Here is a 13,990-nt window from a genome sequence, read left to right on the forward strand (position 1 = left end):
TACAAAATATCAGAATGTGAGTTTTTCAGATGACTATCCACATAATCTCCATACACAGCAGGAATGGATAAAACATGAAGAAGTAAAACACTTGCCCAAGGTCTCTTTGAAATGCTGTGTGCCTGATGAATCAGGAACTCTTCATTAACTTCAATGGACATCAATTTAGGCTTTTAATGTCATTGCCAGAAGATGAAACAAAAGTCAAAATGTCCTGCCCCCAGTGCAGTTGCAGAGAGTAATTGGATGGCTGTGCTTTAGATAATTTTGGACCCCCCCAGGCCCTGGACCTCCTTGGCTGGCCCCAGAGAAACCACCCAGCCCTGCCTCAGCAGCCAAGCAGGTGGGAAGGCAGGCTGGTGTCACTATGTCATCTTATGAAAATCCTTTCACTAGGATTTTCTCCTGAGAAGCCTCAGAAAAGAAATGTAAACAATCACTTCTCTGACTGCTTTGGAATGTGGTCTGGAGCTGGTTTACCAACAGGTGCATCTTTGATTTGTTCCATGTGAATTGTTTGTACTTAATCACCAATCACAGCCAGCTGTGTCAGACACTCTGGTCTGTCACGGGTTTCTATTATTCATTCCTTTCCTAGCCTTTGGATCTATTCCTTTATTCTTTTTAGTATAGCTTTTAGTATAGCATTTAATATAATATAATAAGTCAGCCTTCTAAGAAATATGGGGTCAGATTAATCTCTTCCCTCATCCTGGGACCCGCAAACACATTGACAGGCTGGGTACACTGAGCCCAGGGAGGAGCCCGTGCTGTGTGAGAGCAGAGGCACAAGGAGCCTTTCCAGAACATTCCTCCCCTCCATGGGCTCCCACAGCTGCACTCAGGCTGCTGCACATCCCTGGGTCCAAACAGCACACGGCCATCAGTCCAGCACTACGGCCTCTCCATTCCACCAGGTCATACTGACCCACCTTGGAAAAGAGGATGGACCAGATGGGTCCCAGCCCCTCTTGCCAAACACCTGCCTCCGTGTGTCACAGGAGATGGGAGTCCAGAGCTTTGCTGCAGAGACACTAGAGAGGCTCTGCTGACCTCATGGAACTGCTGTTCTCCCATTTCTCTCCCAACAGATTGGCTCCTGCAGAGGCAGCCTCTGTTTCAAGCATCAAATACAGCACCACTAATGAGAGGGGGTTTCCAGATCCTGCCTCAGCTGACTGTGTGTGCCTGGTCAGAGTCCTTGTGCCCCTGCCCAGGTAAGCCCATATCCATGGAACTCTGGTTTAGTGGCTTTCTAACCCCATCCCAGTAACCACTGCCTCTGCAGATCTGGGAAATCTTGTGGGTTTAGGGGGAAAAAGAGCAGCTCATTTTCTCAGTGCCCTTCAGTGGGAGCAATCTTGTAGCCACCCACACCTATCAGGTAACTGCACTTGGCCAGTCATCAAAACCAAAGGCAAGCCTCAGCCACTGGTGATTTCAGTGGAGCTTTGCCTGGCAGGAGCTCAGGGAAGCCCACACGTTCTCAGACTGCATTAATACTCCCTTCCTTCTTGCTAACACGGACAGTTTCCTGCCCTGCTCACCCCCATGAGCACCTTCTCTGGTCACTGACACAGCAGCTGCCTAGCACAGTAACTTATGGAGCAGAAAATCTCATTTCTCTTTGACTGACACAGGCATCTGCAGCTGAAATACTCTGTCCATGTTCCCAGGTGTTCCCCACTTGAGAAACTTAAAGAGAGCGTAGTGGAATAAGGGGTCATGTGTAAATCTTACTCAGAGGAGACGTAAAAAAATAATTGTAATCATAAACATTTAGAGAGCTCAGTAGCCAGAGATTCTTCTACAGTATGGATTCTTCTACAATTAGTTGGAAAAAATCAAGTTGCTTATATGAGTTGAAGACAGCACTAAAATCGATCAATGCATGTAATTAAAGACAAAATGAAACTCGCTGTTGCTAAAGAAAGCAAAGTTTACCATGACTTGCTAACTGATGGGCTCTAATTAAAAAAAAAAAAAAAAAAAAAAAAGCGCAGATTTAGTGGCTGCAAATGAGATCCCTAATCTGTAAGATGTAAAGTGCATCATAGGTTGAAGGCTTGACAGTCCATTTTTCTTCAAGTTTTTGGCAGCTGTTTTACAAACTACTTCAGCCTCTCAATACCACAGAAAATTTGGTGCTCCCTGGTAGAGCTGGACAAATGGTCACCAGCTCAATAGGTACAAATGTACACAATTTTTCCACTTTGCAAGAGAAAAACCCCATTTTTTTCCTAATTTCTAGCTTCTAGACAGCTGGTCACAGTTCAAGTACCATTTAGGACTTTCTGGCTAGCCTTAGTTAAACACATATTTGTAATTTTCAAAACCTAAACTGTAGTTACAGAGTTATGATGGTATCCATTACAGTATTGCTTTTTTATGATTATTACAATTTATTCTCAAAATGTTGGCAGTATTAGGACAATTTGGCAACGTGAAATTTAACTTACCTCACATGCACAGTCAGGGGTGGTTGTTCTCATCAGGTCCAAGGTCACTCCTGGGCTGGGTTCAGATAAAGTTGGTTTTGGCTTTGCCTGAGTGGAGGAACCCAAAATCTTTTATCAGCTCTCCCCCCCATCACTGTATGACCTGCACCAGATCTCGCTCATGTGAGAACCATCAGCTAATGACAAAACAAAACACCTTACCACCATCTTGGGGATCAACCTGCAAATGTTGCTCTGTGAGCATGGCTAAGAAACCCATCACCTATGGTGTGATACACCACAGCTGCTTTCCTTTCATGTCTATTGGTTTTTACCTTTTTTCTTTTATATATTCTTAGTATTCTTTACACATATATTTGGAGCTCTGTAGCTAATTACTGCATTTGTAGCTAGTTTTCCCTGCCCTTTCCCTAAGCAGGAACACAAAACAAATTCCAGAGCTCCAAGCCCCGGGGGTACAAGGCCTCTATCCTGTCTTGGTTTTTCCTGGGAACCAAGGCTGAAAACAGCTCTTTGAGACATATTTTCATAAACAAAGTACAAATAGTACCAAGTGGGGTGGGGTGGAGGAGTGGAGCTCCAGAGAAGGGGCTTGACTTGGGGGGAATTGCATCACCACTTCTCCTCCTAGCTGGTGCTTTTTATCAATTATGCTAATTTCCTGAAACCTATAAAAATGTATGCACCCCTGTGGGGGTGAATTTTTGTGGGCATTCTATAACTGCTCTTGGAGTTCCAATAAAGATCCACTTTTATATTGTCTCCTATACTAAAACTGTCTCGAGTTTCATTTCTAGGTTGAAAAAGGCGTCACCTTCCATTTGATTTATTGGTTTTTTAATTTAAGTGGGGTGGATTGCCTTCCATCTAAGCAGTACCAAAGCCAGACTTAAGCTAGGTGAGATCATGGAGTATCTGTGCTTTGCCCTCATGGGTTCTCAGACACAATGTAAGAACCACAGAATCCCAGAATGTCTTGTTTTGGAAAGGACCTCAAAGGTCATCCAGTTCTATCCCCTTCCACTGGATCAGGTTGCTCCAAGCCACATCTGACCTATCCTTGGACACTTCCAGGGATGGGGCAGCCACAGCTTCTCTGGGCAAGCTGTGCCAGGGCCTCACCACCCTCACACAGAAGAATTTTTTTTTCTAATATCTAATATAAACCTGTTTTCTTCCATGTGAAGCCATTCCCCCTTGTCCTGTCACTCCAGACCCTTCTAAATAGTCTCTCTACATCTTCCTTGAGGGCTCCCTTCAGGTACTAAAAGGGGCAATTAGGTCAATTCTTTTTTTCCAGGCTGAACAATCCCAATTCTCTCAGCCTTTCCTCACAGAAGATGTGCTTCAAGACTGAAGTTTAAAAGAAGGAGGCCAGAAAATGTCCCATGAAAGTGTCCCTCCTGGCATGGTCTGGATGTGATTCAGAGTATCATGATAAATCATTTGGGTATGAAAGCAAATGAGCCTTTGTCTGCAGTCAGCCCAGGAGGGGTTTTCTCTCTGCAGTTGTTCAAGATCTCTCTCCTGGGGCTGGTGATCATGTTTAGCTTCAATTGATCAGTTGCAAGTAAACACTCATTGATACAAAAAAAATACAAAGATGGATGCAGAGAATGAGAATATGGGGAGGGAGAGAAGTCAGTAAAGGACAGGAAAAGGGAAAAACCCCAATGGAGTAAGATAAGGTGAAAGCACCACCCGCCAACCACCTCCATCTCTGTGTGTGACACAGCCAATGGCAAAGGTAACAATGCTTTGCTCAACCTCTGGGAAATCCCACCTGGCTGGGAAAGCTGTCCAAGGTGATGAGAGCACCCCAGTGGTGGGTTTCTTGTCCAGCTGCGTTAGTGATCTCTGGTGTCAAGAGTGAGACTTGGGAGATGATTTGTCAGGCTCAGATGGGTAAGAAAAAGGCAATGTGGGCATGGCGTGAACGTCTCCATCCCTGCCCAGCACCTGAACACAAACATAACTACTGTTTTCCTACACAGTGTGGCTTAACACCACCACAGAATATTGAAAAGTCATGTGTCAGCATCCCTGTAAAAGCCATTTCTGTAACACTAAATGCAAACTGCTGAAACACAGCAAGGGGGTTGCTAGAGGCTGGTGCTCACAGAACATCCCTCAGAGGCCACACTCTTCTGCCACAGCTGGCACCTGCTGTTTTCTGCATCAATAACAACCTCCCAAATACACCCAGACCACAAACACACATTTAAAAAGCAAAGGTAGCAGGATCACACTGACCTTAAAGTTCATGTAGTTCCAACCCCTGCCATGGACAGGGATCTTCCACTATCCCAGGTTGCTCCAAGCCCCATCCAGCCTGGCCCTGGGCACTTCCAGGCATGGGACAGCCACAGCTTTTCACAGCAGTATGTTCCATGCTTAGTGCCAGTAATGACCAAGGGGGTCTGGTTTGAGTGGGGAATATGGATATGTTGAATTTGCTTACAAAATCTGAATCATGTAATTTTCCTGGGAATCAGAAACCATGGCATACTTTGGAGTATTTCCCATCTGACCTTCTTTATTTCCTCATATCTTAACAAACATAACAAACTGAAACATGGAGTTATTTATTTTCTGTTCCATAATAAAAAAGATACAGTATTTTGATGCCCAGAAAATACATTAAACATTCATTTATTGGTGAGATTTTCATTATATAATTATATATGCCTTAGTTTGGTGCATAGGAAATGTACAGTTTAACATGCTAATTTTATTACCAATTTTAAAAAGGCATGGAGCTTTGTAACAGATGGGAGATAAGGCATGAGGTTCCCGTGTATTGTTGAGTACTGGTGAGATTGGAATTGAAGCAATGTGCTGTGTTCCTGTAACAGATTCATTTTAATGAGAGGTACCTGTTCAGTTAGAATCAATCAATCTTACAATCAAATAATAAGTACCAAAAAAATAGGAGTATTTTTTTTAATATGTGCAATAGCTTGTTAGTTTCTAAGTATTTCTAATTCCTTTTGCACTTCCTCTGGTAGCTGCAGCTGAATGGCACTTCTTAAATATCCAGGCTGAACTTTTCAGGAATAATTAGCAGTTCTGGGGACATAGTCAGAAGGCCCAAACCTATTTATCACTCTCTGGCAATCCTCTGCAAGGTAGTTAATTTGAGGTGAAATTATTAATCCTTATCCAACTTCTTCCATCCAAAGACACCGTATACTCCTCCCAATGAACCCTGACATCTGCTTTGTCACACAGCCTGCCACCCAGGTTATCTGGCCAAGGAGCCAGTGGAGATCTGTCCAAACATTTAGAAAAGTTTTAAATTTCACCAGGCAGCTGAGCAGTTTTACACTATGTATTTATACAAACAACTACGTCAGGCTCACTTAATTTGCTCAGCCCTATGTCTAATCAACATAATAGCTTGTTATTTGTCTTAAACTATAAACCAAATATTTAAAAATTAAAAAAAAAAGAAAAGAGAGAACACGATTGGGTTTTAAAAACAAGTATATGACATAATAGCTTGTGGTAATGTTTCAGGCTGGAGCACTTGCTGTGGGTGTCCCTCAGAACCAGTACTCAGACACGAAGATGTGGACGTTGACGATGTTGCGGTGAGACACCACCCCGCCCATGACGTAGTTCATCTCCAGTTTCAGGATGGCATGGAAAGGTCCAATTATGGGCCTCACCTGGCGAACTACACCTGTTGGGACAGAAACAGGTTGCTGAGATTATTAGATCCAGCTAAGTCTGGGGCAGCTACCCTTGGTGTTCAGTACAGCCCAGGGAAAGGTATTTTGTCTGTTGGGCCTGTAAATAGCTTGCAAGAAAGCTTGCAAAAGAAGGATAAAATACAACTTTTGAGTCAAATATCTGGAAGATCTATAATGAGCACGGAAGTGTTGCAAATGGCAAAACCCTCCTATATATTCTGAAATCAATAATTTTTTTACCTTTTATTTGGAGACATAAATTCAATAAGCATGCTGTGACACTGCTTTTACATAGGGCAGAAGGAGATTTTCCTGGGTAACCCAGAACACACATTCTGGGTTAGCACACCTGGGAACTCCATGCAATTCCTGGTATCGTGTTGAAAACCTCATTTCATTTGGAACAATGGAAACTATCTGTATTGCATCAGTAAAATCAACCCTTCCCCTGCGAATGACACCAATGATGTAAATCATTGACAATGATGTAAATCAGATGACACCAATCTGTAAATCATTAGTGTGCTGAGTCATGGATGGACAACCCCACTGGACACAACAGGAATAAAGTTTAATGAGGAAAAGGGGCTATCTCTGCACCTGCTCCTGTGTCATCCTCAAGTGAATAGTGGCCAGCACTGGGGTTTGATAAGGAAGGAAGCAGTCAGGGAGAAGCAAACTCTGTCTTCCAGGCCTCCAGTCCTGTGACTGGTTTGCCATGGAGGACCCCAGTGCCAGGCACAGCATGATGGAGACTGCTGGGCTCCTCAGAGGGTGGCAGGGCAGGGCTTGTCCCCCTCCCCAGCCAGGCAGCAGGGCAGCCCAGGGGCAGCCAGGCTCAGCCAGAAACCCACATCATGCCCTGGCTCGGGGGTGATGCTGGGCCAAAGTCAAACTGGGGAGGAAACGTGTGGGACAAGAGCAAGTGGACCCTCATCTGTGCTACAGCCAGAGCCCAGCTCTCTTCCAGCACTGCTCAGGCAGGGACTGAAGGTGACATTGGGCTCCTGGGCTCTGGGAAGGGGGTGGGAGAGGACCCTGGGCAGGCACGTCTGGGTCACGAGGGTTTGTCTGTGCCTGGACGCGATGCGGCTATGCAGAATAGGGATGCAGCTTCAGACCTACAAAACAAAGTCAACACAAGCTTTGCCCTCGATTCCAAAGGCTCCAGATCAGGTTCTAAACATATTCTCACTTCTTGTTTATTTTCTAGGCCTGGTGTTACAGAGTAGGCAGCTACCAAACCGCCCTCAGCTGAAAAGGATGTCCCCAGATGTCAAAATCGCAGGAAGCCAAGGTCAGCCAGCAGGCACAGGGAGTCTGGTGGGGACCCCCCTCCACAGACACCTCCCTCTGACAGCAGACTGCTCTGACAGGCTGTTGGATTCAGAAGGAAATGCACAGTTTAAGGAAGTTTAAGGAAGGATCTTTGAGATGTACTCCTCCTGATGCTGGGGATTATAATGCAGTCCCAGCCCAGCTCCTGCAGCTGTTCCCTTCAAACACTCTGGCCTGAGATCTGATGGGAGACATAAATGTTTGCTTATGCAGCCTGTCAGCACCTTTTCCTAAGGCAGTGATGACATTACACTTCTGTCCTGTTCAAACACTAACTAATATCTTCAGCATGCAGTGAAATTGCAAACTTCTCACCACAGTCACTCTGCCTGCCATATTTGATGAATACACTTTTTAAGCATCCTGCCCCCTACAATTTATATGCATGCATATAAATACATACTTATATTTTATTTTTTATGTTTTAATTTTCTTTAGATTTCTTGGCTACTCTCCTGTATCTTATAAAAATGAATGGGCTTGGCAGATGATGTATTGAAACAGAAAAACCTTGCTAAAATTGTCCTCCCTTTAGGGTAGCATTTAAAGCATTTTACTACCAACACATCACATTATTGCAGGCACTGCTCTAAATGAGAACCACAGAAATGCACAGCATTGAAATCGCTCAGTGCTGGCAATCTTTAACCGAGCCTGTGAGCAGCTCCTGCAGTCATCACCAAGCCCTAGAGAGCTGCTGCTTTGGTTTAGCAATCCTGTTATAGCATTCTACACTTTCTGCACCACTCCTCTAGTTCACTCTGCTCTAGAGTGGGATTGCAGATGGTGTTTTCTCTGCTGTGCAGTACGGCAAACATTCACACATCACTGATGCAGCACTCAAAGCCATTAGTAACCTCCTCATTCATGTTGAGATGCTCCCTGCTGACAGGCAGGGAAAAGGTGCAATGGGCAAACACTGCAGGCCATGTGGCAGTGCCTCTTCACACAGTTCTCTTGCTGCAGTTTTAAAATCCAGCTGATAAAATGGCTTGAGAAGTGAATGCCACACATGCTGACAGCTGTACTGAAGAAAGAACTCGAGGGAATGTAGAAAGAAACAATACTCTGACAATAGTTATTTCTACAGTTTGTTGTTCTAGATGGTCCTGAATCCACTGCAGGAAATATTTCCCTTCTCTCCCATTAAATGAATGAGGATGATACAGGATGATACAGGCAGGTGGTTTTGTGCTACAGTATATGTGTAAGAATGCCTTTGTTCTGAATAGGTAGAATGAAAAAAAAAAAAAAAAAAAAAAAGAGGAGAAACCCTTGAAATGTTCATATGAGAGGTTTGCTGCTCTTGGCAGATTCACTCCTTGAGAGTTTTGCATTTTTGTTTTGTGACAAGTGCTAAAATGGAAAACCAGAGAATTTTTCTTCACCAAACTCAAGGACAAACACAGGTGGAAACCATGCAAGATGCTTTCTGTGTCTGATTCTCTCCTGTCTCAAACCTTTCACGTCACCTACGAGGGAGGCATAGCTCTGCCAGCCCCAAACAAGGCCAGCAGCACCTTGGGCTGACTCACACAAAAGACCAAAAAAAATCTTGAGATCTAGGCCTGGTCCATGTACTTCCCATACATGGCTCAACAAATCAGTCAGTATCTGAAAAGCATTTGGCCCAGGACACATTTGAAGAAGCCACATGTAATAATTCTGGGTGTTTTGAAGTGACATGGATTTGTGAGACACTGCAGCATTGGCATAAACATGCTGTTTCACTATCCCTTTTGGCAAACTCCTGGGTCCAGATTTGTGGTCTGGCAGCTGTCAGCATTTAGAGCTGAACACTAAGTACAAAAGCTTACCTTATAGAAACAGCAAGGTTAAGATTTTTAAATGCACTGAGAAGTCAGGAAATGTAAAAATTAAGCAGCTACTATTTGATCTGTTTTTTACCTGTCCAAATCCAAAGTAGCTGGGTGGAGCCACTCAGATTTGCCATGGGGATAATTGGACTCAGTCCTGGAGCACTGCAGCAGTGCCCACTGTCTGTGGGTCACTGTCAGGAGCGCCAGTGGGGCTGCTCAGGAAATTACTTGCAAACAGAGGGCTCTCACAATTTTGGTCCTCTCAGGTACCACAGCTACATGCTCCACATTTGGCAAAGAAGTGAGTTCCTTTAAGCAAGCTCACCCCAATTCTTTTCCAACAATGTTAGGCTTCAGCCAGGTTAGCATAGAAAAAGAGCAACAACAACAAGGTGAATCCTTGATCATAAATGAACACAGAGATTCCCCCTGCTGAATCCAATGTGTCAGGCAGCCTCAAGCATCTGTGCTGTCTTGCCTGCAGGCACCTAGACCAGTGTTGGTGCTCTGCAGCCAGCCTGATGAGCTGCTGGTGCTGTTCATTCTCTTTGGTTCACCATCTGTGACCCAAGCACAGATTCAGCCTGCAGAAAATGCCATGTGTCACAGGCCAGGCAGAATGCCTTCCATGAGCTCACCTGTGCTGGGATTTGCTGCTTTGTTAACTGAGCACAGATGCTATTACATGTCCCAAATCCGTTTGGATATCTTCATGATTTGTTGACCTCCTTTGAAAAAACGGTGATAAGATTTATTTCTCTTGCACACCTTACCCTTATTGTAAACAGGATCTATGGCAATCCTCTCCACCTGCTGATCTGTGAAAGCAAACAGCCTCAGAGGGAGAGGCAGCAAGTTTTTGGATGTCACAGTAATGGTCTGAACCACGGTCCAGCTCCTAAAGCTCTGTAACTAAAATATTGAGCTACTCTCCTCTCCTGTTTTTTACTTCATGTTTTGTATTTTAGTTTTTTTCCTAAGGTAAAGCATGTCACCATGTATAGTGAGGACAATAACCTAAATAATATAAAATACATATTTTTAAATGAGAGCAATGCTAACAGCCAATAATCTGAGTAACTGTCACTGACTTACCAAAGCTTTGCTTATCAGAGAAGATGGGATAAATAAGACAGCAAGGATAATATTGTTAATATTCCTAAGCCTTTCAGCAGCATTTCTAGTATTTTAATCTGAGAAAATCATGTAATTGTTGAGATTGGAAAAGGCCTCTAAGATCAAGTCCAATCATTAATTCAGCACTGCCAAGACCATCACTAAGCGATGTCCCCAAGTGCCACATCCACCCGTTGGTTAAATCCCTCCCGGGTTGGTGCCTCAATCACTTCCCTGACCAGCCTGCCCAAATGCTTGACAACCCTTCTAGTGAAGGAATTTTCTAGTGAAGGAATTTTCCCTAACATTCAATCTAAACCTCCTCTGGCACTACTTTAGGCTGTTTGCCTTTGCCCTGGGAGCAGAGCCTGACCCTCCCCTGGCTGCCCCCTCCTGTCAGGGATTTGGGGACAGTGAGAAGTTCCCCCCTGAGCCTCCTTTTCTCCAGGCTCAGCTCCCACAGCTCCCTCAGCTGCTCCTCCTAAGACATGTGCTCTAGATGCCACAGGTATTCCTTGGGTTTTCTATACCTCTTTAAGATATCATTGCATTTCTCTGCTTCGAAAGATCCTCAGGCAATTCACCTCTGTGTTTGGTTTCTGCTTGTACTTCTGCATTAGGCAGCAGATTTGCTAAGAAGCTCCATTTTCAGCTGAGGAGAAGAGCTGCTGTTTTGTTTCCACATTAACCCATTCTGACTGACAAGTCCCTGCCTTGTCGTGCACTCACATCTTGCCTCCAGACTCCTAATCCTGATTTCTATTCTAGCTCCTTAAAATAGTCCAGTTTAAACAAACCTTTCTTCCTCTTTTTCCACTGCTATCCACAAAATCTGCTGCAATTACACTCCCAGGGGATCTGGGTCATGGTGTGCCTCACACTGCATTTGCATTTCCTCTAAAGAAAGTTCCTCTAGGAGGATTCACCATAGTGTGCAGAAAGCAAAGCAGAACCAAGCAGCTTATTTTCATGCTGCCATAAGAAACAACTGGTTTGCATTGGTAGAGAGGTTGCAGTATTTTACATTTTATGGTTCAGAGGTGAAGCTCATAGGATTCTCCACAGGGATTGATTCTTGAGTCTAGTCAAATATTTCAATCTATATCATCATTAGGAGCACAGAACAGACATAAATTGCAGCCATTCCTCAAAAAGAGAGCTTCAGAGATCCTAAGTTTTTAAGGATCCCCCTAATCAAGCAGGGAAATGTTAGTGGAGCAGGCAAATAATCAGAGGCTGACAGTGGGGCTGTATCTGGCTGCTGCTGGAAGAGGGGATGTGCTGCAGTAAACTCCTCTTGCCTTGCCTGCATATTCAGGCAGATGTATTTGTGTATATATAAACAATCCCAGCTACTGCCAAATCAAAAATTGTTCTTCCAAATAACCTCTGGGCTACACTCAGGGAAATACAATAAACAGTTATCAAAATTGGGATCAACTCCCTCAACCACATTTCAAGCTTTGTGTTAAAGTAACAAGCACAAGAGCTCTTGTTCCTCTTGCCCCCTTCCCATCACTTCCCCCATGGGCTTACAGCTATATTGTTTTTTCCTGTCACCACATACCAAAGGACAGTAAAAAAACCACCTTTTTCATTCTCTTTGTGCTCACAGCAAGCACACAATGTCCTTTCTTGACTCTTCTCAGGAGGCAAGTTAACAGAGAGATGTCTGCTTGGTTACTGTTGGGTGAATCCAGCAGTATTACCCTATTTTCACTACTGTAACACTTCACCCTTGACATTACAGGCAAGTACTAATTTAGCAACCTATTCTGGGAACAAACAATTGATTTAGGATAATTAGGTTTTGGGTTTTTTTCATTGTTTAGTTGTATGATCTGTGGTCAGCTGAAAACTGACCATGAACTGAATAAGTTCATGGGATGTACGGTAAGGAGTTACTGAGAAAGCATGAAATGATAAAAGGAAGAAAATCCACTTTTCTTAATCATTAATCTATAGCTAACTTATTAATGAGATCCTAAATAGAACAAGATGCATATTTTTATTAATTCTAAGTCCTATTTTAAATTAAACACTTTGTAAAAAAGGTGTAAAATAATAAGAATGGGATATATATTTGAAATACCAGAGGCAGTCAAACAAATGCCATGGTTTCATGATGAATGTGGTGGTGGTGCTGGGTTGATGGTTGGACTTGAGTTTAAAGGTCTTTTCCAACTTTAATGATTCTGTGATGCTGCAAAGTCTGACCATAGCTCATCGTTTGCTTTTCCTTCAAAATAAGCACATGCTGCTATTCAGGCTATTTAGGGGTTTGCAGTGGCCATGCACTATTAAAAATAACTTCCATTAATTGGAAACTAATACTGGTAGCAATATATGAATGTCTATTCCTCATTAGATAAGCAAAATCCCCTGTGAAATCAAGAATGTCTGGTGTTCCCCCTAAATTTCCCAATGCTTGGGCTATGAAAGGCCTGACTGTAAGAGAAAGCTTAAAAAAGCTTCATCCTGAAATGGAACCACAGAACCACAGAGTGGGTTGGGTTGGAAGGGATCCTAAAGTACATTCATTTCCTTCCCCTGCCATGGGCAGGGACACCTTCCGCTGTCCCAGGCTGCTCAGAGCCCCATCCAGCCTGGCCTTGGGCACTTCCAGGGATAGGGCAGCCACAGCTTCTCTGGGCACCCTGTGCCAGGGCCTGACCACCCTGACAGGGAAGAATTTCTTCTGTGTATCCAGCCTAAATTGCCCCTCTTTCACTTTTAAACTATTGTGAACCCATTGAAAATCCCCCCATTTGCAAAGAAGCACAGGAAGCATTGTCAAGAGGATGTGCTGTTACATGGTGAGACAGTGATGTCCCAAAAGATGGAACTTTTGGGATGAGCTGCTTGTGACACCTACATGACAGAGATTTCAATGACATGAAAAAATCCCACCTTATAATTTTTCCTCCAGCTATTTTCCTTGTGCTTTAAATGGATACTTGGAACATGAAATGATCAATTTGGAAAAATTCAAGGATGAGAAGACCTGATGAGAGCTGTGGAACTGGAACCTAAACTCAGCTGAAACTCAAGTAATTTATTTGCCTTTATATTAAATTCCAAATTATCTCAGGCTATGTTCTGAAGTCCTACATTTAGCTGTTCCTGGGCCTCTGTTTCCCCACAAAAGTTTCACTTGAGCAATACAAGACCAAGCTCCTCATGTTAAGTTGAAATCCTGGACTATAACTTGAAATTTTCTTTTCTCCTGAAGGCTTTTTACTTTATATTGCAGGCCAAGATTTACAGAATTAAGAGTAAACATGTCTACTGCATCAGTGTTACTTAGGAGTGCTGTCATAGTTTCAGAAGAGATGTTCAGGCAACTAGGAAATTTAGGACTAGGGAAATTATCATGGCAGAGATTATTATAAAAGGTAAATTGATAGTATCATTCCAGAAATGAGCAAGAGGAAAATAAACCCAGACATGAATTAATGCTTCTTTGGATCAAATCATAGGAGTTGCAGGTTAGGCTTGAACACCAAGCTCTCTCAGTCTTCAACATGTAAATACATATTTATAGTGTGAAGCTAAATCTACA

General features: G+C 43.4%; 1 protein-coding gene across 1 annotated transcript in view; it reads right to left on the reverse strand.

Moving 5' to 3' along the window:
* Nucleotides 1–4,977: 4,977 nt before the first annotated feature.
* FBLN1 (fibulin 1) overlaps nt 4,978–13,990 on the reverse strand; it is a 75,194-nt gene continuing 66,181 nt past the window's right edge. Inside the window, exon 17 of the mRNA XM_041398862.1 lies at nt 4,978–6,144. Coding sequence (XP_041254796.1) covers nt 6,005–6,144 — 140 coding nt within the window. The 3' untranslated portion in view covers nt 4,978–6,004. The remainder of the gene's footprint in view (nt 6,145–13,990) is intronic.

This window comes from Onychostruthus taczanowskii, unplaced genomic scaffold, assembly GCF_017590055.1.
Source record: "Onychostruthus taczanowskii isolate IOZ18803 unplaced genomic scaffold, ASM1759005v1 scaffold15, whole genome shotgun sequence".
Taxonomy (NCBI): domain Eukaryota; kingdom Metazoa; phylum Chordata; class Aves; order Passeriformes; family Passeridae; genus Onychostruthus; species Onychostruthus taczanowskii.